At 39.7% G+C, this 27225-nt stretch overlaps 1 protein-coding gene across 3 annotated transcripts in view; it reads left to right on the top strand.

Moving 5' to 3' along the window:
- TBL1XR1 (transducin beta like 1 X-linked receptor 1) overlaps window positions 1-24523 on the top strand; it is a 95067-nt gene extending 70544 nt beyond the window's left edge. For 2 of the 3 annotated variants that reach the window (XM_026045181.1, XM_026045182.1), the window contains 14 exons: window positions 9715-9817; window positions 11834-11979; window positions 13408-13627; window positions 15300-15432; window positions 15934-16075; window positions 16350-16413; window positions 16501-16598; window positions 18329-18389; window positions 19443-19564; window positions 20047-20121; window positions 22261-22388; window positions 22619-22784; window positions 23428-23529; window positions 23895-24523. In XM_026045181.1, the coding sequence (XP_025900966.1) occupies window positions 9760-9817; window positions 11834-11979; window positions 13408-13627; window positions 15300-15432; window positions 15934-16075; window positions 16350-16413; window positions 16501-16598; window positions 18329-18389; window positions 19443-19564; window positions 20047-20121; window positions 22261-22388; window positions 22619-22784; window positions 23428-23529; window positions 23895-23921 (1542 nt within the window). In that variant the 5' untranslated portion in view covers window positions 9715-9759 and the 3' untranslated portion in view covers window positions 23922-24523. Of the gene's footprint in view, window positions 1-9714; window positions 9818-11833; window positions 11980-13407; window positions 13628-15299; window positions 15433-15933; window positions 16076-16349; window positions 16414-16500; window positions 16599-18328; window positions 18390-19442; window positions 19565-20046; window positions 20122-22260; window positions 22389-22618; window positions 22785-23427; window positions 23530-23894 lie in introns of those variants that run through there. The other variant, XM_026045183.1, reaches the window with a different exon arrangement.
- Window positions 24524-27225: the final 2702 nt, after the last annotated feature.

Genomic DNA, 27225 nt, shown 5'->3' with positions numbered 1-27225 from the left:
AAAAATGAGTTCTCCTGGAAGTGTTTGCAGAGTAGGGAGTTAGTGGAGGCAGCGCTTGGAGAGCAGCTGAAAGCCAGGGCAAATGCAGGAGCACTGGCTCCTGACTGCATGTCAAGAGGTGAAACCCAGAAAATGGAGCACCAGCATGAGAAGACATAGCAAGTACAACCCATAGAACTGTAAAAGGGTGAAGGTACTGGAAAATGTAAGAGGATTCCATACACCCTTAGGAAAAAATTGCTTGTTGAGGTAGGGATGCTCTTGGAGGTTGTGTAGAGATACCTTTCCACAGAAAACTGAGTGGCTTGTTTGTTTATTTATTTTACCACTTAAGTAGAGATAAAAATATGTTAATCATAACAGAGTGTGTGCCATTCTACACAGGCACTAATCACTGTTTCACAACAAGGATTCCAGAACAAACAAGCCAAAGCCACCAGTGATTGAAAACTGGCTAATTCCAATAATCTGCTGAAATTTAAATAGTTCTTCATTGACAATTAAGTAGCATGAGGTCAAGCTCAGAAGGAGTCTTTTCTGCAACCCATCAGTATGCAGGTCAGCAGCGTAGTGAAAAACGGTGTCACTGTTAGTGCACTAATATCCATCAGCTCCAACGATTGATGTAGATGTAATCACTGTCTCTAATAGGAATAAAGTCCGGGTAATGGAACATTGTCACAGGATCAATGTCTCCTGTTTTGAAGATCACCCCCTTCAGCTTTGCCTTTGCAGTTATGTACCAGCAGGAAACCGTATCATTCAGTGCAATTGACACAGGCCCTTAGAGCTCTGAATGATCTATTGTGGGAACATCAGGAAGAGCATATTGGAAAAAATGGGATGTTCCTCATCAGGCTTGCAGGACATATTATTGAGTCATTTTTCCAGCAGTGAAAATGAGAATAAATCAGCTGAGAGMACAAACTTAGCACAACATGGGGATTTTAAACTTCATTTCTCAGCTTCAGCTGTGTAGTTTGTACATGTTTTTGACATACAAGTTTGAAACCATAGGCTCATTTTCAGTGACGGTCCCAACTAGAAGACACCTTTGGATTTTGCTTCCTTTAGTCAGAAGGACCTCAGCAGGAGAAGCTCATGCTAGTGCTCATTTTGACCTGGACAGCTAGTCTCATTCAGTTGTTTTATCTTTTTTTWCATAGTGGATTAATAGGCATGCTCCCACATTCATCCATGCTTGGTGTTTCACTAAGGCTTCAACGCGGCAAGTGTCACCAGCAGTGACACATCTGCATGCTTGAAACTAGTGCGTGTTTAATCACAACGTTGCGTTGCATCTCCAGCCACCCTGCAGACTCTTCCAGTCTGCATCTTTCTTGCACTCGTTGCCAGAAATCTATTGCTCTTCTGTGTCCAAGTCCAAAGGATCTCAGTGTGCCATTATCTCAGCCCTTATCCAGGAAAGCAGTTTCACAATTTAAACACTCCTTGAGACAGAGTCTTCACATTTAATTGCCAAAGTCTTAATTCATTTAAATTAGCRATTCCTAAAGAATTAAAACGATTTCTAAGGGGGACAAGCTTCTAATGGCTTAAGAATGGAAGATCTACAGCTCCTTTGACGTTACCYGCTCCTGCGGTGACCTCTCCAGCAGGAAAGTTTTCTCCTCTCCCTGGAGTGATGCCAAACACTGACCTGATGCCTTCCTCTGCCTTACGGTGCAGAGCTTAGTACRGAGCCCGCAAGGGGCATTTTGCAGGTCATCTCCTGAAGTCCACCCTGCCCAGACAGAAACTGCTTTCCCGGGTAAATGCACCAGTTCTGCAGATCAGTCAGGGGCTGCGTATCCCTCATTAGTGTTAGAAATGCCACATTTCCAGTTCTGCTGCCACAGGCAGCTGCCCAGCGTGTCTGTAGGCAGCACAGTCTAACCCCGAAGGTCGTCACATGAAGAGCTGCTGTTCCTTCCTTTCCAAAAAGTTCCTTTGCTGCCTGGCAGGATTAGCTCTGTGATGACAGATAATTTCTTACTGTTGGGTTGTATTTCTAGGTGTGCTGTGAAAGTAATTTAGGTATTGAAAGAGGGCTGTGATTAACACTCTCAAATACTGCTTCTAGGCAGTTTTGATTTGATCCTAGTTGGACTTGAGCCTGGTGTTTCCAAGTGTGGAGGCCCTTCTGTGGCTGCCTCTGCAGGAGTGTGACGGGGTGTACGGCTTTAGGGTGGCGGGAGGGGGAATTGCTTGGATTAGGTAGTAAAAACTGAGATAAAACTTGYGTCCTTTGACTGTGCTGGCATATGGATGTGTGTTTGAGAAGCTGGATTTAGCTTTTAAATTGTAAAAGAATAACATACATGTAGTTAAAGATGTGTTGCATCTACTCCCATTTTATCATGCAGAAAAGTTGTGCCTAGAAAAATAACTGTTTTCATTTAAAGAGTAGGAATTTCTTCAAATATTGTAAGGATTCTAAGGAGAGAAGATCTGTCCCCCACAGCATTTCTTCATGTGCTGCACTGTAGCAATGAGAAGACTTTCAGAACCTAAAGAACATTGACTGACGTGTCGGTAGCAGATATATATCTATTTGGGTAGCCAACCTATGGATAGTTATTACAGCCTTTTTAATTTAATAAAGGGAAAACCTTACAGAAATTTTGGGGAACACCCGATGTGATAGATTTTGGCCTGTTAAAAGAGAATCCAATTAACARACAAAATCATGTCATGAAATTAGCTTGGTATATAATAATTTATGTTATACAGAACAGTTATTTCAAAACACATCCTTAATGGTTATTTGTGTAAATCCATCGTATTAACCGATGTCAATATCCCTTAAAACCATTAGGGATGTATACTCAAGAAGAATAAAGAACTCCAGAAATTAAAACAATGTAGATATATGTTTGTATTTATTTGCTGCAAGGACTTAAGACTGACTGTTTAGCATGTAGACGTAACATGTGCTTCTTTTGTTTAGAAGTATTTTGACAAACTATGGAAAATAAGAAAAAAAAGACTTTATCAGAAGCTTTACAGTGAGATCAAACCTCTGKTTTTTTTTTTAAAGCTGTATTTTTTCCCCATTAGAAAGAAGAGAACTGCTAGTTTTGTTGCCATAGTATTGGAAATGTAATTCTGAATATGCTGTCACTTGTCTCTGCTGTAACATCCRGAATCCCAGTCTCCTGGGTCACACACCACATGACTTTGGGGAGGAGATTCGTAGTTCAGTAATTAAATCCTAGTTTGCTCAAGGCAACAGCAACAAATAGGCTTCATCTGCAGCTTATTTTGTAATAGTATTCAGGACTTCACTTGCTGTTTCTGGGGATTGACTGCTCAGATAAGTAGACAATAACTGTTATTTTTAGCTTTTTTTTTCTCCAAATTTGTAACTCATTTTCTCCAGAATATTTCAAACTGCCTGTGTCATTTTATATGCTCTGTACACTCAAATTGGCACAGAAAGACGGTGACTGTTCCCATAAATTAGGTCACTAAAGCTGAAGTACATAGTACAAATATTTATTGACTGAGCTAAGGAAAGCAATTCAGATCAGGAAAAGAAAAAATCTATCCCTTAGCATTTAGAGATGAAGATGTATTCCAGAGATTAAAAATAAAAGCAAAGCCTTAGAGGTAAAGATGAAAATGAGAGAAGCATCTCTCTCTGTTTTGTGATTACTGAGAGGAAAACTTGGAGAGCTTGACCGTATGGGAAATCGGTAAGAAGCTTCATTAGGTAGAGTTGCAGATAATCTTATATGCAAGTTCACGCTGGTTGTAGTTTATTGAGTTTTAAAACTGAAAAAAAAGGACTTTACAATAACAGCCACACAGAAACAAAAGTAGGAATTCAGAAAAGGAGATAATTTTCATTTTGAAATATATTATAGCAGAGCTTTTACGCTTAATTGTAAATTTTTCATTYGAATTTGAAAGGCTGTAAAGAATTCCTAATTGCACATTTGACAGACAGCAGGCAAGTCTTCATAAGAACTCCTCTACATYGTGCCCAGAACCACACAGGCCCTGTCTCTCAAAGGAAGATGCAGAGGAGTAAACAGGAGTGTTTGGAGCAATCGGTCAGTATCAGTGTTGATTTTGATAGAAACTGGTCTTCAATAAATTCATATGCAGAAAGACATAGGTTGTGTATAGCATGCCTAAAGATACAGCAATCACCAATATTTTATGAGTTTTCTTTCATAAACAGCTTGTAGAAGTGTGTGTCTATCACCTCCTTGAATTAGCCTTACTGAATACAGGAAATATTTGGTGTGGAGCCACCATAACTTGGGGAAGATGCCTTGGAAGACTCTTGTTTCTCAGACTAGCAGCCAGAATAGTAGTAGTATCTTGATAGGGGAAACCCGGGTCTTCAAGCTACTCAYTGCGTGAATTTGCTATTTGGATGAAGTTCTGCTCACTTCAGGACTTCATCAGGAATTCAGGAGTCTGCCTAATCTGTGGAGTTGAATTGAAAGAGCAGGCTTTTCATTTTCTTCATCACATATTCTGTCAAATAAGAATTGGTGCTATTGGTTTCTCATTTTCTTAATCAACCGTGTTGCAGCTGGACAAGAGGTAGTCTAATGTGGCTGCGCTTTCTTTCCTGGCAATTACCTATCGCATGATCCACTGTGACATCAATTACTGAGTGGTCCAGGTTCAGCAAATAGCTTTCCTGAACTGTATGGATCCCCAATTTTAGTTGCAACGTATAATGAAGGAAAACGTGTACCACTGAGAAGACTTTAGTTATTAAGAAGGGTAATGTAGATGTGAAGGAGAATCCTAATAAAAACTTCCAAAGGTGAAGCACACCTTCATTTTACTTTTTTTARATTTCTTTTTTAATAGCTCTTCTAGGATCTGTATGCAGCACTAAGTTGTGGTGTTGCTGTGTGTGCACACATGCCAACAAAACTGAATATTTATGTATTTCTTTTMAAAGAGGGAAAAAAGGGACTAATATCAATATTTTTGTTGTCCAACATTTTATTTTGTAGCCAGACTTGTGTTTTCCATGGATAAATGCAGCAGTCTGTTTGTTTATAGCTSAAAATTAAACCTATTTCAGAGCTACCTGGAGCATTGAATATTCCCTCCAACATATTGTATTTGGTACCAAACTAAATTCACCACTATTTTTCCCAAGAGCCTGCCAGGCTTTTGGTGCCCTACCTAGTTACGATATGCTGGAGCATCCACCTTACTCCATAAGTGTTACCTGCGTAGGCTGTCGTTTAATATGGTAACTATACCCATAGTAAATCTATTACATATTCTAAACCCRTGATGAAGAGATAGGAAGCACTAATCTGATATATAAACTTTCTCTGCCTGTTTGTTCAAAAAAGGGCTATCAGGCCATGAGCCATATCAGGCAGCATCTGTTCTCCAGCATTTGGCACAAACCGAGTATAGAAATACAAAGCTAGCATAAACACACATAGTGGAATGATAATTTGTGAGAAATTCAGTCAGATTTGCGGTGTTGGGTACCCATTAGTCTACAGATCAGTATTAATGATAGCTGACCTTGACCTCATTTTAACAAGCAACATCTAATGCTGCTTGTAAGTTTTACCTAATATATGAAAGAAGGAGAATAGTCCTCCAGAGGGAGGACAGCGAATCATATGGAAAACTTGGCTTCTGGAGGAGAACTAAGATGATGCACCTTGGTGTTTTTGAGTTATTTGGTATTTGGAGTCATGTGATGGAGCAGTAGAGGCAGGTGAGGCTAAATGAGGCTAAGCCAAAGCCCGTGTACGGACCCTGGGATAAGAAACCTAAGAGTCTTTGGAAAAAAAAATAGTTTAATGTTTTCTGTTTAATCTCAGACATTAATTTACAGTTTAAACAAGTGGATCGTTTTGTCAACGGCCCCGAAGTGCTTTTGGTCTGGTTTGTTGCTGATGTAGTTTCTGACAAGATGTTGAGCTTACCGTGTGTGTTGCCTATTGACTTTTATGGCTGGTAGATTTGGGGAGTTTAGGGACTTTCTGTGGTGACATTAAAACCCTTGTCTTTTGAAATACCTTTCTTATGAAAAATATTAAGACTGTGAAAATAGAATGTTTCTTGAATGAAGGGGTCCTGGGATACCTCACTGTTAATACTGTCTCTTATTCAGTAGAGAATCATAAGCCATAGGCTTGTCCTCCAAGAGGAGGATCCAGCAGATCACCAGTGTTTGCAGCTGGTGGTTTGGGATTATGAACACAGGGAGGGCTTTACCATGTATATATTTCTTTCCCCCACACAGAGCAATTTCTGCTTTATGCAATAGGTCACCCACACCATGATTAAATTTTCTTGGCGTGCTGGCGTTTCCAAGTATTTCAGGGAAGTGTGTGCAATCAGCCTAAAAACAGACCTTCTGAGGTGGCTTAGTTTTAAGCAGTACGTATCGATCCTGTGACACTTCTGCTATCTTGACTTTATTTTGTTGTGCGAAATGACTAGTGTAGATTTTATCGCTCTGGCTTGAAAAAATGCTCACCAGAGCTGAACCAGCCACAGTCCCTCATAAAGCTGTTGTAGCAAATTCAAAGAAGAATCTGGAATTGTTATAGAAAAAAAAAGATGACATGCCCTAGGCTGGAATTTAAAAATATCAGAGTCGTTTGGAAAATTTTGTCTTTTGTTACCTTTCTGAATTGGGCTTTTGGGATAATGTTTGAGCTTTCAGCTGTGCCTCTGTAAGTGCTATTGAGATGCCTGAGGAGGGGAGCAGAAAAACAGCCCGTGCCTCGGCTGCCCTGGGAGTGCGTGTGTGCGCGTCCAGTGAGTTGATCTGGATTATTTCTGGTCTCATCCTGCAGACCGAATGTCTATGAGCAGTTCCTGGTCTAGCCTTTGCCTGTAGGGATCTAACCAATGTGCTCCGGTGCTGCTCCAAGATGCCCACCAAGAGTTAGGGGCAAGCGGGTTTCCTTGGGAAGTGTCCTGTGAACTGAAGCAGTTGTGGGCTTCACCCTGCTTTTCTGTGTTTCTTGTAAATCCACATTTTAGTGCATTTATAATTTAGTGTATTTACATCCGCTAAATTATAGTCACGCGTTAAAGTCTTCAGAACAAAGCTTACAGTTTCAGGCAGGGCCAGGAAATCTGTATGTATGTAATTTTTTTTTTTAATATATATATTCTTAAGTGACTGTTTACATTTTCAGCCTGTATTTGTGATATGCAATTGTAAACACTTGAAAATATTTTGGGAAGGCATTATTAAAGTAGGCATTGTTAAAGTAAATCTGCGTCTGTAAATGCGCGTACACTCGTGGGCACATGTGTATGTGGAGGACCAATATATTTTTCCACCTCTGATTTTCTGTCCATTTTGGTCTTTCCTCTTCCATTCGTGTTTCTGTTTCCATTYAAGTTGATGTCGCCTTCCAAGCGTCTTCCCTGTCCCGTTCCATCTCGCAGACCAAGCCGGGGCCTCGTCGCAGCGTTACAGAGAAGGGCGCTGCGCGCTTCATGGCTTGCCCGGGCTCTTTCCTCCGTGATGCTGGTTTTCTTTGGCAGACACCCACCATGAAGCCAGGGGGTGGCCGTGGGTGTCCAGTAGTTGGAATAACAGCGCTCGCTCCTCGGGGAGCCCTGCTCCCCTTCCCTCAAGGACCCCTTTCCTGGGGCATCTCCGCTCGCAGCCTCGGCAGCCAGGTGCGTTGCAAGGGGAGAGCGCTGCCGACCCCCCTCTCACCTCCCCTGCCGCCGCGTTTTCCCTCGAATTTGCCCTCTTGGTTTCGGGCAGGGAAGGGGGTTGTTTGGGCTGGCCGGTTCCTGTGGCAGTTCCTGGTTTCCCTGTGTCCTGCGCGCGTGGCGGCCTCATCCTTAACCCTCGGAAGGGTTAATGCCCCAGGCAGTTGCGCAAGACTTGCACAGGCACTTCAAAAGAAGCATAAAGTAATATCTGGGTAAGAAACTAGAAACTTTTGCGCCCTTTCCACTTGCACGTCCTCATCAGCCGAGTTGTGTATTTATTTAATGTATTTTTGTGTTTTTCGAGTGGTTCCCATGCAGAAGTTGGTGCTGCACTGCCACCTCTGGGCAGCTAGGCAGGAAGGCGGCTTTGCCTTCACTCAGCGGCCGGGCTGGTCTTCACCTTCACCTACAGCTCTCTAAGGAACCCACCTGGAGACGGTTTTCTCCTTTGACTTGGGCGGGGGGAATAGCGCTTTTGACCGGCAAGTAAAACTTTAGTTTTCTTATCGAGTTACTGGGCTAAATAACCCCAGGCAGATGGGTTTGTGTGGCGCGTCGAGCAGCTGGACTGGGAGTGCGTGGGGAGCCCTTGTCTCTCYTGTGGCAGTCGTGCTCGTGTGCGATTTCTGTGTGCCTCCTTTTGGGTGATGCAGGGAGATTTTAAGATCTGTAATAGGCAATGAAACAAGAGTTACTGTTTCTTTATATGCATAACGTGAAAAGTCTTCTATACCCTCCTTTCAAGGAGGGTCTTCTATACCCTCCTTTTTTGTAAGGAGGGTAGAGCTGCTCTCCCGATGGAGCTCAGTGCTCCTGTCCCACTCCCCTTCCAAGTCCCCCCTTCCCGTGCGTGATGATCCCAGCTCTAACCCTCGCCAGGGCCGTGCTGGACGGAGGTGCTTCCACCCCGAACTGCCTTTGGACTCCGTCCATTGCCCTTTTTTTGCTGRCATTTCCTATCCATAAAGCAGCATGGCTTTGTCCTGTTTCCTTCAGAAATCTTGTTAGGGGAAAAAAAAAAGCTGCCCGGAAAGAATATGTAAAGCTTTGTGCGACTTGTCCCTTTTTTAATGCTCTCGGAGGTTCTTGTTGCTCCCTGCTGCGCTCCTGCCTCCCGCTTCCTGCGCACGTATCGAGTGACCCGGCCGTGCAGACGTCGAGGGCAGAGGTCGCAGTGCAAACTTTCCACTCGGAGCGTCACAACAACCTGTTCTCCCGTCCCTTGTTACGCACAATCTAGGTCATACTTCTCACTTAGGACATAAGTAACCTAGGGAAGGTCACTTAGCTGCTTTCACTTGGCTTTCGTAGAAGGCAACTGAATGAGAAGCTTGGAGGTCTCCTGCTGAAAAGTGCCAGGCAGTATTAGATAGGAAATGGATTGTGTTTCACACTCTGTTCTCGAAGCTGAAGGTTTTACGTGTTTACTTGATGTCAAATTAAAAACATGAAAACAGAAAGCGTTTTTTCTATACTCAGGAGTCATGAAAAAATTCTCAAAAGTGAGGCTTAACATCAAATAGGACTCTTTCTTTTCTGTTCAAGACTCTGTTAGAACCTTGAAGGAATTCTAACAAAAATGCTCTCTTTAAACTTTGTCACAAACTTTATGGATCACTTCTGCAAAGCGTATGATCAGTATATTCTGTAATTTTCAGTGGAAGTATTTGGAGTTTCTGTGAACATGTCGTGTTTCAGCCCATCTTGCGCCTCTTTACAAATCTTGAAAAATGTATTGCATAGTGATAATGTAGTGAAAACATATGTTTGGTGTAACTCTCAATTGCATGACATTGAAATAATGTCATGACATTGAAATAATGTCATGCAATTGAGAATATGGACCTTTGATATTTAAGTTACCTTTGTGGTGTGGTGAGACAAGGATTGTGGTGGGCTTATTTGTCTTGTGAAATGAAATGATTGTCAATGCTGCCAAGAAGTCATTTGCTTTATAAACAGCTTTTTTGAGGAACACGCATTAATTGCTGAAAATGTTTAATCGACCTATTTTTTCATTTTCAGGGTTGTGTCCTTTGTTGTGACCTCATGGTTTAACTGGGAATAAAGATGAGTATAAGCAGTGATGAGGTTAACTTCCTGGTATATAGATACTTGCAAGAGTCAGGTGAGTTACTCAGTTCTGGTTATTAATGCATAATTTATTTGGTATTCATCTGCCTGGTTTATTGAATGAAAACTTGTTTTACTGTATTGACAGTAGGTTTGTACTTCTGTCTGAACTGTTCCTTGGTGAGTCTTCTGAACAGGGAATGAATTCCTGCCAAGTTACTGCCTCTAACTTAATTGGTTTTAGTCATTTGGAGTTTTTAGATGGCAGTCAACCAAATAAGGACCCACTCAATTGCTAGAAAAGCTTTTGTTAGAGAATGTTTTTATCTGCTGGATGGAAGTGACRCTTTGCACCCTATCCTTTGGGGCCACTTGGAAAAAAATGACAGCTCTTAGAAGCACCATTATTTTCTGAAGCACTCAGGATGATGGTCCTGCGAGCTGCTCTTGCATGATAAAATTTCTGCAGGTTTTGCTATATTTCCAAGGAAGAAATAGCTGTTGAGACCATGTGASTCATCATTTGAATCTAAATACAAATAAACAGATCTCCTTTTTACAGGAGTGACTCTTGGATTCCCTAAAGATTCCCTGCAGGATGCTTTCTGGGAGGATATAGCAGAAGTCTCCTGCTACTTAGTAGTAAGAGCAAAAGAGAGTTGAATGATGTCAGGCTTGCAAAGCAGCTTTTTTCCTGCCATGTGGAACGCAAGAACACTTTAGCATTCCCTTAGACAATTCAAAAACTTCCAAAAGCTGAGATGACTGAAAATGAGGGCATGTCCCAGTGCCTTGAGGAACGATGATTGCCAGCTCACAGGAGGGAACACGATCGTAACAATAACTTTAACAAATCCAAGTATTAAAGAAAAAATAACCYGGGGTCTTCAGGTAGCAGTGTATGGGATCAGCCTTAATGTGTGTGGTACCTTGTTGCTTCAACATCCGCCTGTAGCTTCTCAATTTTGTTTGGTGGCTTTAGACTTCTCTCTCAAATGTGCTTGACTGAAATGTCTCCTGTTAGGCCGCCTTTTGAAAAAACCCATTGGAGTAGGAATCCTTCACCTAAGTTAGTGAAATCAGCCCTCATGCGGTAGCCGTTCAAATTATTAGGTTTATGTGAAGAAATGAATCTGAGAAGGGGGGAGGAAATGCCGTGACAAATGTTTTGGTGGCTCAGGGGAATTCTCTGCTCCAGGCAAGCAGTTTAACAGGGTTTCTCACTTCCATCTGCTTTTCAAATTTTGTCCTAGTGTATTTGGCAGTATCACTGACCTGAAGGAAGGTTCCACCCTTTTGATAATGAAAAAGGATCAGCCTTTAATGTATTTATTTTTCATATTGGCACAGAACAGACTTCTGGCTTTAGAGAGTAATGTTGTAGATACTTCCTAGGTTTAGAAGAAGTAATTCTCTTGTTTATATTTCAACACGATCATCATTAACCAGAGACATTTCGATGAGAGTAATCTTATTTTGCTGAAAGAATTATTTTTTCCTAGGTAAAATCTGCATTTTTAGGGCAATCAAATAAATAGCCAGCTACTACTCGTGTCACACCATTACGTGCTTCCCACACCATTAGCAGTGAATGATACCGATGTACTTCTAATTGCCAAAGTATACACAATTATGAGAGAAATGTACTGTGAAGTTAATTCATTTTCTTTTTATGAGTAATAAATGAGTGCAGGAAAATAATATGTGAATCTTGGAGTTTATATGTAATGTATAAATTTTTGTAAAATTATGGGTAAAATTATTGCATGTTACATGTTTTATCCTTTTATACTTAACCACATGTTTTGCTGCTAAGAACATCAGAATTAATAATTGCTCTGTGTGTATATACAAACCTAGTTTTTGTCTTTTTTCATGTTAACTAGAAACATATAAGAGGAAATAAACTTAACTATGTTTAGAAGGTTTTGAATGAGTTTCTCGTAGTTCATAAGCTTGCTATAATTTTGTATTAACTTGCTTAGATTTGTAAACAGCAGATTTCACAGTAGCTTGAGAAGCAGCGATGTCCGTGTGTCCATCAATTCTGACGTTTTTGCCTTGTCTTCAGGGTTTTCCCATTCAGCATTTACCTTTGGCATAGAGAGCCATATCAGCCAGTCTAATATAAACGGTGCTCTGGTGCCACCAGCTGCTCTGATTTCCATCATCCAGAAAGGGCTGCAGTATGTAGAGGCAGAAGTCAGTATTAACGAGGTAAGGAGGCTTTGCCTGTAGGCACATTCTGTCCTTGCTTGCAGTAAGTTTGACTGTTAGTGCTTTTTCTTAACTTTCTTGTATCCTATTTATTTACTTTTACTTCAGATTCCTTACTGCTGGTGTTCACCATGACTCCAGTGGTGGAACCAGAATGGAGTGACATAACTGGGTAGGGGTTCTGCCCAGTGCAGCCACACAACACCAGGCATGGTGTTCTGGCTCATTGCTTAAAGGTCCGTTGTCTGTAGAGTTTTTACCCTACTATAATGTTGTAGTAAATCCAGAAAAGTGCAATGCAGTAACAGTTGAGACRAACAAGCTCTTGATTTCTGTTCCATAGGCTTGTGGGAGCCAGTTGTGCTCTGCCTTAAGTGCCCCTCTTTGTAATGGAATAATGAGGGCCCAGGGAAGGCAAGGAATGGCAGATAGAGGAGGGGGTTTCTGTGTGGTAGGAAAGAGGTCTGTGCTGCTTTGTCTTTTGCCTCTACCGGCTAATTTAGGCTGAGCAGAATCTATTAAACTTGATTTTAAAATGATTTTCTTCTCAGTACAGAAAGTTATGTATCTTACTGACTGAGACTGCAGATACCCTCAATTTCCATTCATGTTTATGTCCGGGGGTTATTAGCCTTTGTATTATTTTACAGGCAAAAACAGATTTTTCACTAATTCTGCTGTCTTTCCAGTGTCCTTTGTGTCTTCTGTTGATACATATTTTTCTCAGTCCCAGTGAAACAAATTCTTTCCATTAGGAAGCCTCAGAAAAATAAAGCAAGTTATCAGAGTGGAAGGGAGAGCCTATATTTATCACAAGGAGTCCTTCTAGATCCCCAGAATAGATCCTTACAAAGCCCTAGTAAATGTATAAGGGTATTTTTAACTGAGTCTTGTCCATTTCAGGATAAAATTCTCTGCTATTTGCAGGCGTGCCAGCACTGTTTAAAATAAGAAGGAAAACTAGTCAACTCTCTAGATAATGTGTTTATGGAAAGTATTAGTTTAATAAGATAGAATAACTTCACAAGCCAGTGACCTGACTTGCAATGTTTGCAGCTCTTCAAACAAACCATTAGATTTTGTTGCAGCCACTCATGTTTGAAATCATGTTCATAGATAGCTTACAGAGTTGAGCTTTACAGAATTTTGCAAATGCAAAGCGTGTAACTTTGGGTCCTAGAACCCCTGCCAGAGGTCTGCAGTGGCTTTTTAACAAATTTATGATGGCCACTTAACTYTAGTCTAAAATTCCAGTCCTAACCACAAAAATGATGAGATATTGAGGGTTTTGCTTCCAGCGCCCTTTGGCAACTGTTGACTATTTATTGTATGAAATAAAAATCTTTGATTTTCCTTTGGGTTTTTGCCGGCCATGTTAATTCATACTTGGTGTTGTCTTCTCTGTTTTTTCCCCCTACTGTGAATTAGGATGGTACCTTGTTTGATGGTAGGCCGATAGAGTCTCTCTCGCTGATAGATGCCGTGATGCCTGATGTGGTGCAGACGAGACAACAGGCCTACCGGGACAAACTGGCCCAGCAACAGGCGGCAGCCGCCGCCGCTGCCGCCGCCACCAACCAACAGGGATCAGCCAAAAATGGGGAGAACACCGCAAACGGAGAGGAGAACGGAGCCCATACTATAGCAAGTAAGCGGAGACAGAAATGAACTTCTCCTCGGTGTCGTCGTTGCCTTTCCTTTAGCATGGGGGCTCTTCAAAGCCTCAGTAGTAGCTTGTGTGCTGTGAGACAACTGTACGTGGGTGTTTGTGACCCTGCAGCTTGGAGTTGGGCAAGTGATGCTCTAGCAGATAGTGTCTCGCCTTGGGCTGACCCTGGTTGGATGTTGGCTGTTGTAGGGCAGGAGGAGGTGGACTCCTGCGTGCAGTAATTCACAGTATGCCCTTGAACAGAGTCTCTCTTCCAAAGGGACTCTCTCTCTGCTCTTTTCCTRCCATATGAAAGTTTTCACAAAGGATTTTTATTTATCATCAGTGGCCAAATGAACATAACTTAAAATCAGGCTTATGATGGGAAGAAAAAGATATTAAAATGAGGTTTTGCAAACATGCTGGAAGCCCAAATTTAAAATTCTTGTTTTAAATGGAGAATAACAGAAGAGCACAGAAGCACCTGAAGCAGAGGCATTTCTGACAGAATGCTCATATCAAGCTGTGTGTATGCTTTGCATTTTGCAGGTGGATTTCATTATTATGTACAATAAATACACTTGGAAAGATAATCTTAGATTTAAACGAAGAAGCTCTGTTCTTTGATGCTTACATTTAAAAATCTCTAAAGAACGTTTCCTTGTTAACTGGAAGTTGTATACAGTAACCTAAGACGTAACAGTTACTGTTAAACATGATATACCAGCAACCCCTACTGGCTAGTGCAGCAAATTATACAGACATGGATTCTCTTTAAGTGAAACAGTGTTTTATAAAAATATATACGTTCTAATAGCCTTTTTGGTTTTCTCACATATACAAAGAGTGACAGAAAGCCTTAATTTTACATTAAACTATAATTGTGATGATTTTTGCTTTATCCAGAATGAATAAGCAGGTGACTGTTTAGCAATGTTTATATTCTTTTGCATTTATTTTCTATGTGAATTTATTTTTAGTAGTACAACTAATCACTGATGGTAGGGGGCAGGAAAACTTCTGTCAGATGAATTACCCACAGTATATTTTGTAAAACAATATGGATTCAACAGTACTTCCACACAAAAATACTATATATTGCCACARTACTTGCCAATGCATTTTAAAAAGCTGCTATCAGTTTGCCTTATCACCAAAAGTGATTATATTAATTAAAATTATTTTGTTAAATAAAGTGTCTCAAAAAAACTTCAACCTGCATTTTATTGACATTGCTGAAAAGAAAATTTTAACAACTAATACATCATTCATGTCTTTTAAAGAGCAGATAGAAAACTAGCATGCTGTTCTGTGCAGCATGWTGTCTGACAAATTAGGAATACTTTTAAAGTCATTATATAGATATATATATTTTTAACATGGCAAAACATACCTTTTGGCTTCAGTTTTTCAACAGCATATATATGTAGGTACTGACATTTAGAAGGAAGRTGTCTTGCCATAAATAATATAAGGTTTCTTAGTAAGTTTCATCAGTAAATTGGATCTTAAAAAACAAAGGTACAGGAGATTTTGTCCAWATCTCCGTCTGTGGTATTGTGAATTAATTATTGTGCTCAATTCCAAAGAATGTTAATCATACAGTAGTTAAAACGTATTATCTCAAAATATTAAAATCCCCTTCTCTCTACTGTTGTTTCCCATAATGCAGATAATCACACGGACATGATGGAAGTAGATGGAGATGTTGAAATCCCTCCCAACAAGGCAGTGGTGCTGCGTGGCCACGAATCTGAAGTGTTCATCTGTGCCTGGAATCCCGTTAGTGACCTCTTGGCCTCAGGGTATGTATGTCAACTAACACAGGGTGTTTATCACCACATCCCTGGGCTGGATTTTGCCAACAGGGTCTACTATCTGCTGGTCATAATATTTCCAGTTTCGCTTCTGCCGTTCTGCCATCAATTTTTGATCTTATTTTCCCTTTGGCCTSTTTCTTCTGGTCTGTGAGCTTGGAGGAGTCCAGCTACTGGTATGGTTTGGATGCCTTTTGATGAACGCTGGCATGCTTTCAAAAATCGAGAAAAAAYAGACAAGTACAGACAGAAAAACAAACTCATTCACATTTGTAAGCACAGCCATCCGGGAAAACGTGTGTCCTCAAGTAAAACGTATCAGCATTTGCTGACATACTTTGTATGCTTATGGTAATAAATTAAAATAAAACCTTCCCCGCTGCCATCTAATTTGGTTTTACTATAACATTCACTGTGCTGATGAAGGCGAACCTTTTTTGAAAGAAATGAATAGAGAAAGGTGTTTATATTCTCACAACTGTTTTGTAGATCTGGGGATTCAACAGCACGGATATGGAACCTCAGTGAAAACAGCACAAGTGGCTCCACACAGCTGGTACTTCGACACTGTATACGAGAGGGAGGGCAGGATGTACCGAGCAACAAAGATGTGACATCGCTGGATTGGAACGTAAGTAGAAGCTCTGGTGCTCAAAATGCTCTGAGAAAGTTGTACCTGTGGTTTTGTATAGTGAAAGTTGAAGTAACAGTGTTGATGCATCCTCTTCTATGGCTCTTAAAATATGTCTAGTTTTGGATTGCATTTAATTTTTTTCTGTTGTACTTTGGAGACTTCTTTATAGTAAACTGCAGTGTACTGAGTGAATTTCATTAATCTTATGCAGACGCCTCTGCCTGCAGTTTGCTTTGTACAGTAAAAATAATAATAACCTTTTTGCTGGCAGAGTGAAGGTACACTTCTAGCAACTGGGTCCTATGATGGGTTTGCAAGGATATGGACTAAAGATGGTAAGTGAAATGCTTTTAATTTCCAGTAAATTTTCCTTATTGTGACTTTAATTTTTTTAATGTATTCATATCAATATAAATTTTCAGGTAATCTTGCCAGCACCTTAGGGCAACATAAAGGTCCTATATTTGCGTTAAAGTGGAACAAGAAAGGAAACTTCATTTTAAGTGCAGGAGTGGACAAGGTGAGATGATCTTTGGTAAAATTAAAATTCTTTACTTCACCGCTCTAATTTAATTGGAAACATCTAATAATGTAGAAAGCAACTAAACTGAAATAAAGTCAAGAGMAAGAAACATGTACTTAGAAAGAACTTACCCTGCTACCTAAATTCTCTTGGTTTTTTGCAATAGTTCAGTCAAGTGTTTTAATTCATTAGATTTTAGCGTCCTTTCATCTCTTTCCAGTTAGTTAGAAAGCAAGTGCATTGAACACAGCAACATTAGTCTTTCATAAAACTAAGTCATCCAAAATTTAGTAAAGCACTTGATGGAAAACCTCAGAAAAAAATCTCACTGGAGAAGTGGATTCTGATTGCTGATGCACAGCAATCCAGCCTAAGAGTGATTAAATAGACTAGAGATAGGAAAAAAATAGGAGTCTAACTGGGGAGGTGACAGTAGTGCAAAGTTGTGGTGAGCATCCTTTAACTGTCTTTTATTTTCTGCATCTAAACAAATGTAAAGACTTGCAAAGTATTTAAATTCAAAGCTGTTGCTATTGTGGGAAATTTCATAAACAGTAGTGAGGACACACAGTGATTGGGAATAGATTTAAGAGTTCAAGATTAAAAATACTTGTTTAATTTTTCCTCAGTTTATTACTGATGCAAGGTGCAAAGGCAGACATTGGTGTTGTCTTAATAAGAACAACCCCAGGATAGACCACAGTTCCACAATAATTTAGCTGTCAATACCACGAAAAGGTCTTGGACTTTATCCTCCATTTGTTTATGTAGCTGGTTTATCTGCGTTGTTCTTAACCTGGTTTGCCTCAGTGCCCAGCTTCATAAATGCTTGTTTTGGCACAAGCAAAGGGAAAGTGTATGTCTCAAAGCATAGAGAAGGGTGGGCAGCTGTGCTGGCCTGTGCCAGTCTTAAAGTCTTTGTGGAGGTTATTTCAACATTATTTTGCAGAAAAATTTGCCATAGGGAAGAGAAGCCTCATTGCTTCAGTCAGTAAAACTCATTGAAAGAGCTGAAATGATACTTCTGAAAGTACTCTGCTTTAGCAAAACATTAATGCAACCTTTTGCTTCCTTTTCCATAAATAACGTGCACAGTCAGTTCACATCCCCCCTGAATTCAGTGTCAGAATTGTCATTGATTGCTGTGAGGGGGGTCAGGAAAGTTACTATATGATATAGCTGTTATAAAACATTAATTTTGTTGTATAGGCTTTTGTGCATCAACCATCTATCAGAAAGGTTGACAGAGAAGAGCTTGGAACAACATTACACCTATACTTAAAAACCTGGARACTTATTTATGAAAACCTAAGTGTTTATAGTAAGCTCTCCTTAGGGACAAAGGAGGTTATATCATTATACAAGTATTTGAAATAAAAGCAGTTGTGCGTTGAGGAGTGGATTAGGGGAACATAAATAGGAGTAAGGAAGTAACTTTGGCTCCAAAAAGAGAAAAGAGGAAAGAAGAAAAAAAAAATAAAAAAAAATCCACCCCAAATGTGGGATGTTACTGCATATTTTGTATCTTTTCTGTTGTAAATACTATACACAATATATCTTCCAGCATGTTCTTTAGTAATGGATCAAACACTAGAGATACATTAATTATGAGTAGGTTTGGGAAATGGAGAGTGGACTTGGTAATCTACTACATCTGAATGTGGGAGTGGGGGAAAACTAGCAATTGCAGGAAGTCCCTTTATTGTTTATTTATCTATTTAATACAGACCACAATTATTTGGGATGCCCACACTGGGGAAGCCAAGCAACAGTTTCCTTTTCATTCTGGTAAGTCTTGATATTTTTGTTTTWATTATTACTATTTTCTCCCTTCCCAGATTCTGGGTTGCCATCTCCCAAAGAACAACAAAAAAAGTAATTTAAAAACAACAAAAAGTCTGAACTTCAGTGCATTTGTTCACAACATTTAAAAATCTTACAGTCTTTGAGAACTGACTGCTCTGTTTACAGTCTCATGAATTTAAGCAAGGATGGAGTAGTTTTGATTTTCTAACTTCATAACTCACAATATTATTGCAGTTAAATAGAAGTCATATGAGGTGATCCAGGTACTTCTAGCTTGGTCTAGTACGGTGGTAGCCCAATCAAGAGGTTGGGCTGAGGGTTTCTGCTCACCAGCCGCAGACTGTGTTAGTCCACATCCACACATCCAGCTGCGTACTGGGAAAGCCTGCCAGAGTCAGCCGGGAAACGGAGCAGGGAGGATGAGGAATATATCACTGGAGAGCCTTCAAGGCTCTCATTTCCACTCACACTGTTTTGGGTGGCCTGACAGCAGTCAAAACCGTCATTGCTTGATTTACTTGCCTTGGATTCCACATGCTGTCTGCCTGTCCTCGTCCTCACCAAATGGAATATATGGCCTGTGATCAAGTAACACAGCTTAACAAGCTGGGGGAAAAATATATAGATATATTAATCTTCTCCTGGCTCCTATCCATGAGCACRAACATGGACTGTTAGTGGTGATCATCTCCTGCATGGCAGTGTGTTGAGCTTTGGGGGGCGACCTATTCTTCAGGCTGACTCTTGAGATTTGTTTTTAGATGACTTAACTGTAGCTTGTTGTCCAGCTGCACTATATTCCGAGCAAGTGTTTCATTTCAGATATATTCCATGTTTTAATGTCTCCTATTAAATCTTGTTTCATTTCTTTCAGCTGCATTTCTCATGGCACTGAAGTGTTTGATTGTCTTTAGAACTGTTGTAAATTAACAGTTGCTTCCTGTTGGCATTTGTACTAAGCTGTTGCACGCTAAATTTGCACATCAACCCCCTGCAGAATACATACCATAGTTTTAAGTGTCTTTCTTTTTTTAGCACCAGCATTAGATGTTGACTGGCAGAGCAACAACACGTTTGCCTCTTGCAGTACAGACATGTGTATTCATGTCTGTAAATTAGGACAAGACAGGCCCATCAAAACCTTCCAGGGTCACACAGTAAGTAGTGAAAAATCATGGTTGCTATATGATGTTTTTAAGCAGAAAATGGTGGTTGCTATGCAATATTTTTATTATTAATTAGAGGTYGGGGTCCCAGTATGCTTGAGATAGTAGTTCTTGTTAGGATTATAGGGGAACTACAGTCTTTATAAAATACCTAATAATAAAAATTCCTTGCCATATGCAGACTTTTTTTAGCAGTTCCAGGATATCATTAGCAAACTTTGCAATGAGAAAGATAGTAGCTGTAAGACTTGACTGCGAACAGGGAATGATGTGTAAGAACATGCGTGGAAAAATGTGATGAATAGACAGCAAAAGGAAGTTTTTATTGAAGTGGAAGTAGGAATGCAAATTAAATGTTAAAGTACTGATAATTATACACATACTTATAATTAGCATCTATCTTTCATAAACTCATTTTCTGTYATTTATAATGAAAGTGAATATTCAACTTTATTCTCACTCTTCAATTTTAGAATGAAGTAAATGCAATCAAATGGGATCCTACTGGTAATCTTCTGGCGTCCTGCTCTGATGATATGACTCTAAAGGTAACTGGAGTTCTGGTGATGGTGCTGTAGACTGCCTTGTCTTTGCAGAATTTTCCAGTGTGCACCGTTGGCTTGGATAATACAGAAGTGTCACTGTGCTTTCTATATCCTCCAATATTCGTTGTTTTTATTTTAGCAAGATTAGGCATTCCTAGCAAATCTTTGTTAATCAGAGCCAAGGCCTGGTCCAGAGAACTTGTTACAGACTGCCACCCTGAGCATGATTTATTAGGTGCCTTTAGGTGTTTACAGAATCAGGTCGTTAATCATGAACCTCTCACACTACTTGTTTGTTTTGGGTTAAAAAGAAAAATTGTAATTTGTGGTATGTAACACATGCAAGAACGGGTGACTAGCTCCTTTGATGGTTTTCTTCTGTTTTCCCCCTTTTTCTAGTTGAAATCCTGGCCATATTGTTTCTTGAGAGGCTGTACCAATACAACAAGAGTCATTCTGCAGTTTTTCACGTCAAATCAAAATTCTGCCATGTAGAACTGGGGCAAACTTGTGTATGCAGAGGGTAACGTAATGCATACATATGACTTCGAGAAGGACCAGAGGTCCATACAAAAATACCACCAGGTTAGATGCACCAGAAGAAACTCAAGTTGTTCAAGGCATGCAGGCCTGTCCCTTTTCCATCGTAGAGATGGTTTTCCRTTGCTCCTCATGTTTCCTGCTTAGGGGCTGCTTAGCGTTCTGTCTGGCACAGTTCCAGCCTTGGTGTGGCATTATTGCTGTCCCACTGGCAGCCTCTGGGAAGGATATTTTCATCTGTCTCACCGTTGTTTCCTCAGAGACGGGGAACAGCTGAGTGAGTCGTCAGAGAGAGCCCCTCCGCTGGCACGCGCTCGTGCAGCTGCAGTGGAAGTCACCTTATCTGAACAGAAATGTTTAAACATCAAGTCTCTCATCTAAAGATAGATGTCTAGACACCTCTAGTCAACAGAAGGTGTCTAGCACCTCTAAAGAGCAATTTGTTCTTTCTTAATTTAAGTGTCTACGCCTAGAGTGATGAATAAACCTCTGAAAATGTCAGTGTTACCCACTGGCAGTGGATGGAGTCAAAATAACCGGCTTAAGCTGGTGTTTAATCCTGAAGCAGCTGAACTGAGGTGAAATGATTTCCAACCTAGGGCTTGGGCTGTCAGTGCTGTGTCTCAGTGAGCAGAGAGATGCCAACGGGGAGCAGAAAACCGAATCCAAAGTCTCTCCAGGGTTGCTTTTTCTGTAAATGTGCTTTCAGTATTACAGTTCTGCTTGTGTTCCAGATGGAATTTGGCATTGAGCTTTCACCAACTTAGCATTTGTGTGTGTGTATGTGTGTGTTTCTGAAGTTTTGTAAAACAGAAATACACAAAGTGAATGCTATGCATGTGAAATAACATRTGTTACTTATGGCCTTACATTCTTTAAAAACTAATTCTCTGCAGAGAAGCTGTTATCTCTTGGATTATATTTTAAATCTAAACCATTTTGGAAATAATTTTTTTTTTCCGTTTTGTTAAGGATTAATTGGAAGACCAATTATTTGTAGATAAAGCTCCACTTTAGCCACCTCGAGGCCACCTCAGCATGAAATCTTTATAGAACAATGTTGTTTTCTTTGTTGAGRGATATTTGGGAGTTTCAGTCCAGAGGAGCTCCTCCTCTGTGCACAGTACTGAACAAGCACCTGCTCAGTTCAAATCCTGAAAAAGCCAGCAAAATGCCATGGCAATTTTTGCAGGAAACATCTACTACTTTGTATGGAAACAAACAAAAAAACACTTCACTATCTCTCTATTTCACTCAATCTGTATAGCAAGAATTTCATTTAAAAACAGGACTGTTCTGTTTTGTCAGCTAAGACAGATCATATCCATGTTGGTCTTCTTGTTTTAGCATCTGTTAACATGCCAGCACTTTTCCACAGGTTGCAGCTAGCACGTTCAGATTGGTTTCTGTAGGCTGTACTTGTGCTCTTTATTAGCACCTCAGGTATTAATAACTAAGCGAAAGAAAAGGATACCTAGGGAATGAAATCCAGCAGTGGCCAAAAAGGTAGCAAGTCAGACTCTGCAAATGATAAAGATATAAAATGTATTTTAGTATGATACTGTATTAAATGGCTTTGTGTTTTCCTCTATTTCATCATAGATCTGGAGTATGAAACAAGACAGTTGTGTCCATGATTTACAAGCACACAACAAAGAAATTTATACTATCAAATGGAGTCCTACAGGTCCAGGAACAAATAATCCAAACGCCAATCTTATGTTAGCAAGGTACTTTTTCATCCTGTTTTTAAAGGCCTGCTAAGAAAATGAGCATTAGTTTTGCTCAACTCTCTATATATGTAGGCTCATAGAGTGTTCCAACACCATGTAGGTGTTGGATAGGATGGGTAAGTGTTGGATTAAGGGTACTTAATCATGTATGTATCTACTAAATACAAAACTATGCAAAATTTGCATGTAATTAATCTGTTTTTTGTTTTGTTTTTTTCCCTTGACAGTGCATCCTTTGATTCTACTGTTAGGTTATGGGATGTAGACAGAGGAATTTGTATTCATACTTTGACAAAACATCAAGAACCTGTGTACAGTGTAGCTTTCAGTCCTGATGGCAGGTACCTGGCCAGTGGTTCCTTTGATAAATGCGTACACATCTGGAATACGCAGGTATAATTCTTCTGTCTCTGTTTAGGAAGTTTATTTTTCTGTCTTTTCTGTTAATATTCTTAGAGCTTTCCTTGCAGCAGCATGTTTTTGCTACCAAGAGCTTGGCCGTTACTGTCTGATTCTGTTTCTTTTTATTCTAAAGTTGTTCTTGTTAGTGTGTGTACGTTTATAGTTTCTCTCAGCGAGTGCCTGAGCGTTGCTTGCAGTCCAATACCTGTTATTTTTTTGGTACTGTGATCTTTGGGGTTTTTTGTTTGCTTGGTTTGGTTTTGCTTTGTCTGAACTTCACCACATCACATACTTCTTTTGGTAAAGTAATAATTGTATATATATTATTAGCATTCTTGCAGGAAAAAAACACCGAAAATAGTTACACGTTCAACTGGAAATAGAATATTTTGGKTTTTTTTGAAAGGTTCATTTTAATAATTGAAAATACTTGCARTAACCCCCAGCTTTGCCCTTGAAAGGCCTAGAGATCCAAACAGGATTGAGGGTGTTTTGTGAGGAAAACTTTATCCTAAGCACTTTTAAAATTCCAACTTTTAAAAGCAATGGGAAGTTGTAAATGTTTTTCAAATTATACTTGTTCATGTAAATTTTGTTCTGGTAATTGCATGTTTTGTTTTTTTCCCCTTTTCAGACAGGTGCCCTAGTTCACAGTTATCGGGGAACAGGAGGAATTTTTGAGGTTTGCTGGAATGCAGCAGGAGACAAAGTTGGAGCAAGTGCTTCAGATGGTTCAGTAAGTTCAGATGGTTCAGTAATTCTATTATTTTCCCGCATAATATTTTTAACTTTGCTGAATTTCACAAACTAGATTCAAGTAGGTTATCAGCCATTTAACATTAAATAAAAAGCAAACAACTTGCATTAAATGTTTCTAATATTCTCATAGTAATTTGTCAGGTAACACTGTCCTTAGCATGTCTGACTTGGTGCTTATATACAAAACACRTGGTCTTTTTTTAATTAGCAAATAGTTGATAATAGATTTGTGATTAAACTTGCTTGATCTGGTTTATGGATTATGTTCTGATGCTTAAGACAGAATTGTATAAATATATAACACTATATAACGTACCACTCCTGTATTTATTTTTCTTACAGGTTTGTGTATTAGACCTACGGAAATAGCGCTACTAGTTGGAAGCCATGGACCGACTATGAATGTGTACATAGCCAAAATGACTGTCCCCAACCCATGTACTGCTATAGTCCCAATTGAACCATGGCCAGTCCACTACAGCCAAACCTATAAGAAATATATACATATACTGTATATAAAAAAAAAAAAAAAAAAAAAAAAAAAAAAAGAAAAAAAAATTACACCCTGAAGAGGATGACAGAGTTTTGTCACAGCTTGTGAATCCTGTTCACCAAGTGCTGGAATCTGCTGTGTCCCAAAATAACATTTAAAGGTTTTGGATATGAAAAACGGAAGAGAGAGAGAGAGAGAGAGAGAGAAATATATCATATACAAGAGCAGACCCATATACATAACCAAATTCAGAAGATACTAATGGCAGCCTTCATTACCCCTTTCCCCTTGGAATCCATTCTGACAATGGATTGGGGTTGTTTTTCCTTCTCAGTAGTTGAGCAGTTTGTGTGTACAGAGAAAATGGACTTACAGAAATCTGCAGCAGTAGTTTTAATTCTTTGCTTTTAAACATTGGGTTTTCTGTTTTGTTTTGGTTAAGTTTACGATGCATGAAGTAAGGGAGTGAATTAGTTTCTTGTTTATATATTTTTTTCACCTTGGGAAAAAAAAAACACACAAAAAATACACAAAAAAACCCACAAAAACACGTTTCTTTGAAAGATATTTTAACACATTCTTTGAAGAGGTAGATTGAACCTGATAATGTTTGGTACATTCTGTGGCTCCCAGAGCATGATTTTGAGAACAGAGAGAGGGTGGAAAAGGGATTATGGAGAGAGGAGAAAAAAATCCATCTTAGAGGTGTGATGTTGCACGTCCTGCTAATCTACCAAGTATGTCAGTAATGGGTATAATGCTATGTTTTTGTTTTTGTTTTTTTGTTTTTTTTTTCTGGTGACATGACTGAAATGCAGTAGTTTCTTTTCTGGGATATAATTCTGCCAAATTTAAGACCAGAAGGGCACAAAAATACAGAAAAGAAAATGGGGATGCAAAAAGGAGGGAAAAAAAAAAAAGAAAAAGAAGAAAAAGGAAAAAGAAAGAAAGAATGCATCTTCTATTGCTTTGAGACCATAGCTAAATTATGGTTAAATTGTGCACTATAGTGAAAAGGAGCAAAATATAGCTGGGAGGGAGAGGGTTGATTGCTTAGGAGATGACGATCTTTCTGGACAAGGGTTCATGCCACAGCTTCTCTGAGAGATGCCCATCATTATTTGTAGGAGCTTAGATGTATAACTGTAACCGAACTCCAGTATTAAAAGTATCTCATGTAATTTTTCTTTATTAAAAAAATCCTTTGGCATATATTTGATAACACTGCCATTAAGAGGCAAAATGTTTACTACCTTAGATTTAAAAAAAATCTTAAACAGAGGACTTGCTTCAAGTTTATTTTAATAGCAGTGATTCAGCTTATTTAAAAGATGAATACTTGCACTAATTCCCCTGCTGCTCCAGTCCTGCAGTTTATTGTATCTTGTGACTACATTTTTTTCCAAATAGAGGGTAGATGTAAGCTGCTATTTTTTTAATAATCACTACTATATAGTGTCTTTTACTCTGTTTACAATATCAAGTATTTTTCTTACAATGACAGATGTATATGGCAAACCTTTTTCTGCTCATGTGATTAAAAGTATACTGATAGTGATTTTATTTGTAAATGATAGCATGAGGTTGTGTTTACGCGTATGTGTAGTCGAAAAGGTTGCATCATGTCCTGCATAAGACTCCGAGAGTGTAAATTTATAAAAAGAGAGGTTGTCAAATTTATGTCACAGGCCTTTTACTTAAGGAATGGTTTATATTATAGAGCTTTGCAAAGTTATTGGTTTTATAACACTATCTCAATCACAAATAATTTTGTGGCTTATGATTACTAGTCTCTAACATTTTTTCTGTTCCCCCCACCTCCTCCAATTTAGATATAAATTGATTTATCCGAGATAATGCAGCTTTGACGTTTTAACAGTTGTTCTTTAAGCATTGATTTCTACCATTTCCAGGGAATAAATACGGCTTGAAGCAAGTCTGAGTTTGGCTAAGGTAGGGCAGCAATTTGCCAGTGGTAAAGAGAAATCAGCGATACGTTCTCTATACGTACCCCAGCTGTTATTAGTGAGACATATAGTACTGTGATACACAGCGTTTAAAGACAGCAAAAAGTCATATCCATGTAGGCAGTCATCCATGATGGTTCAGTGCCAGCTCCTTGTAAGGTTTTGGAACATATTACAAATGTTTAAAGCAGTTACCCTGTGAGTTGCAGTGTGTAGGAAACCTAATATATTGAGTGTCTGGCACTTGAAATATTGCTTTTATTGCTGGAGGTCCATGACTGTGGCTGACCTCTGTCATTAATTAAGAAAAATAAAAATAAAAATAAAAAAATTCTGTGCAATAATTTTAAACTGTGCTCCCAGGAATAGACACAAATGTTTTGAGTATGTTTAAGCTGCATTTTTCGTTTAGCAATGCGTTTGTCGATTGCACTGAATTTAAATCTGAAAGTCAGAAGTGATTCTTGATAGTACTTTTGTATTTTATTATGAACAGTTTATTCGTTTTCATAAAAGTTCTTGGATGATTCTTTCAGCCAATTTAAAGAATCGTGGTGGAGTTCTGTGACTAGCTGCAAACCTCACCGCCGTGTTTTAGGGTATTGCCGTTTTTCCGAATCATCAGCTGTTTTGGTTGTAATTCCCGTTGCTGGAGCAGAGTGTCAGTCGCTCACGAGCAGGCGAGGAGGTGCTCGCCGCGGGGTCCGGGACCGTCACCTCTGCTCACCCGCACACGCAGAGCTGCCTGAAGGCAGGGAAGGGAGGAGGAGGAGGAGGAGGAGAAACCGCGGCCTTCGTTACTGCGCCGCGGAGCGCGGGGCCTCGTGTCTGACTGAGGCAGTGTCCCCAGCGCTCCCGCATCGACCGGCCGCCYGTCAGCGAGGCCTCGCTCCGTGTCCGTGCGGGGGCACGTGCTGAGCTCACCGTGCTGCGCCTCTCTCCAAAGCCTGAACACACAAAAATTAGGTGTTCTYTCCAGTTCCACAAGTTAGTGGGCAGATAGAGGGTGAAAGGAAGGGGAAGAACTGGGCTCACCGTTAGTGACGCAGTAAGGAATGAACCGCTCTTGGGTTTGCTTTCTGTGCAGCCATTTCCAACCCCCCTTCCTCATTTCTGCATGGTTAGGTCCAGGTTTCTGCAGTTTCTCTTTTCTGACTTTTTCTGCATTTCTAAATTAATGTAAAGATTCCCAGCCAGTGGACTTTTTAGTGTA

Source organism: Nothoprocta perdicaria, unplaced genomic scaffold (genome assembly GCF_003342845.1).
Source record: "Nothoprocta perdicaria isolate Ctin4 unplaced genomic scaffold, notPer1 scaffold_4, whole genome shotgun sequence".
In the NCBI taxonomy this organism is placed as follows: domain Eukaryota; kingdom Metazoa; phylum Chordata; class Aves; order Tinamiformes; family Tinamidae; genus Nothoprocta; species Nothoprocta perdicaria.
The sequence above is the reverse complement of the archived record's forward strand: the minus strand, read 5'-3'. Positions and strand labels throughout refer to the sequence as shown.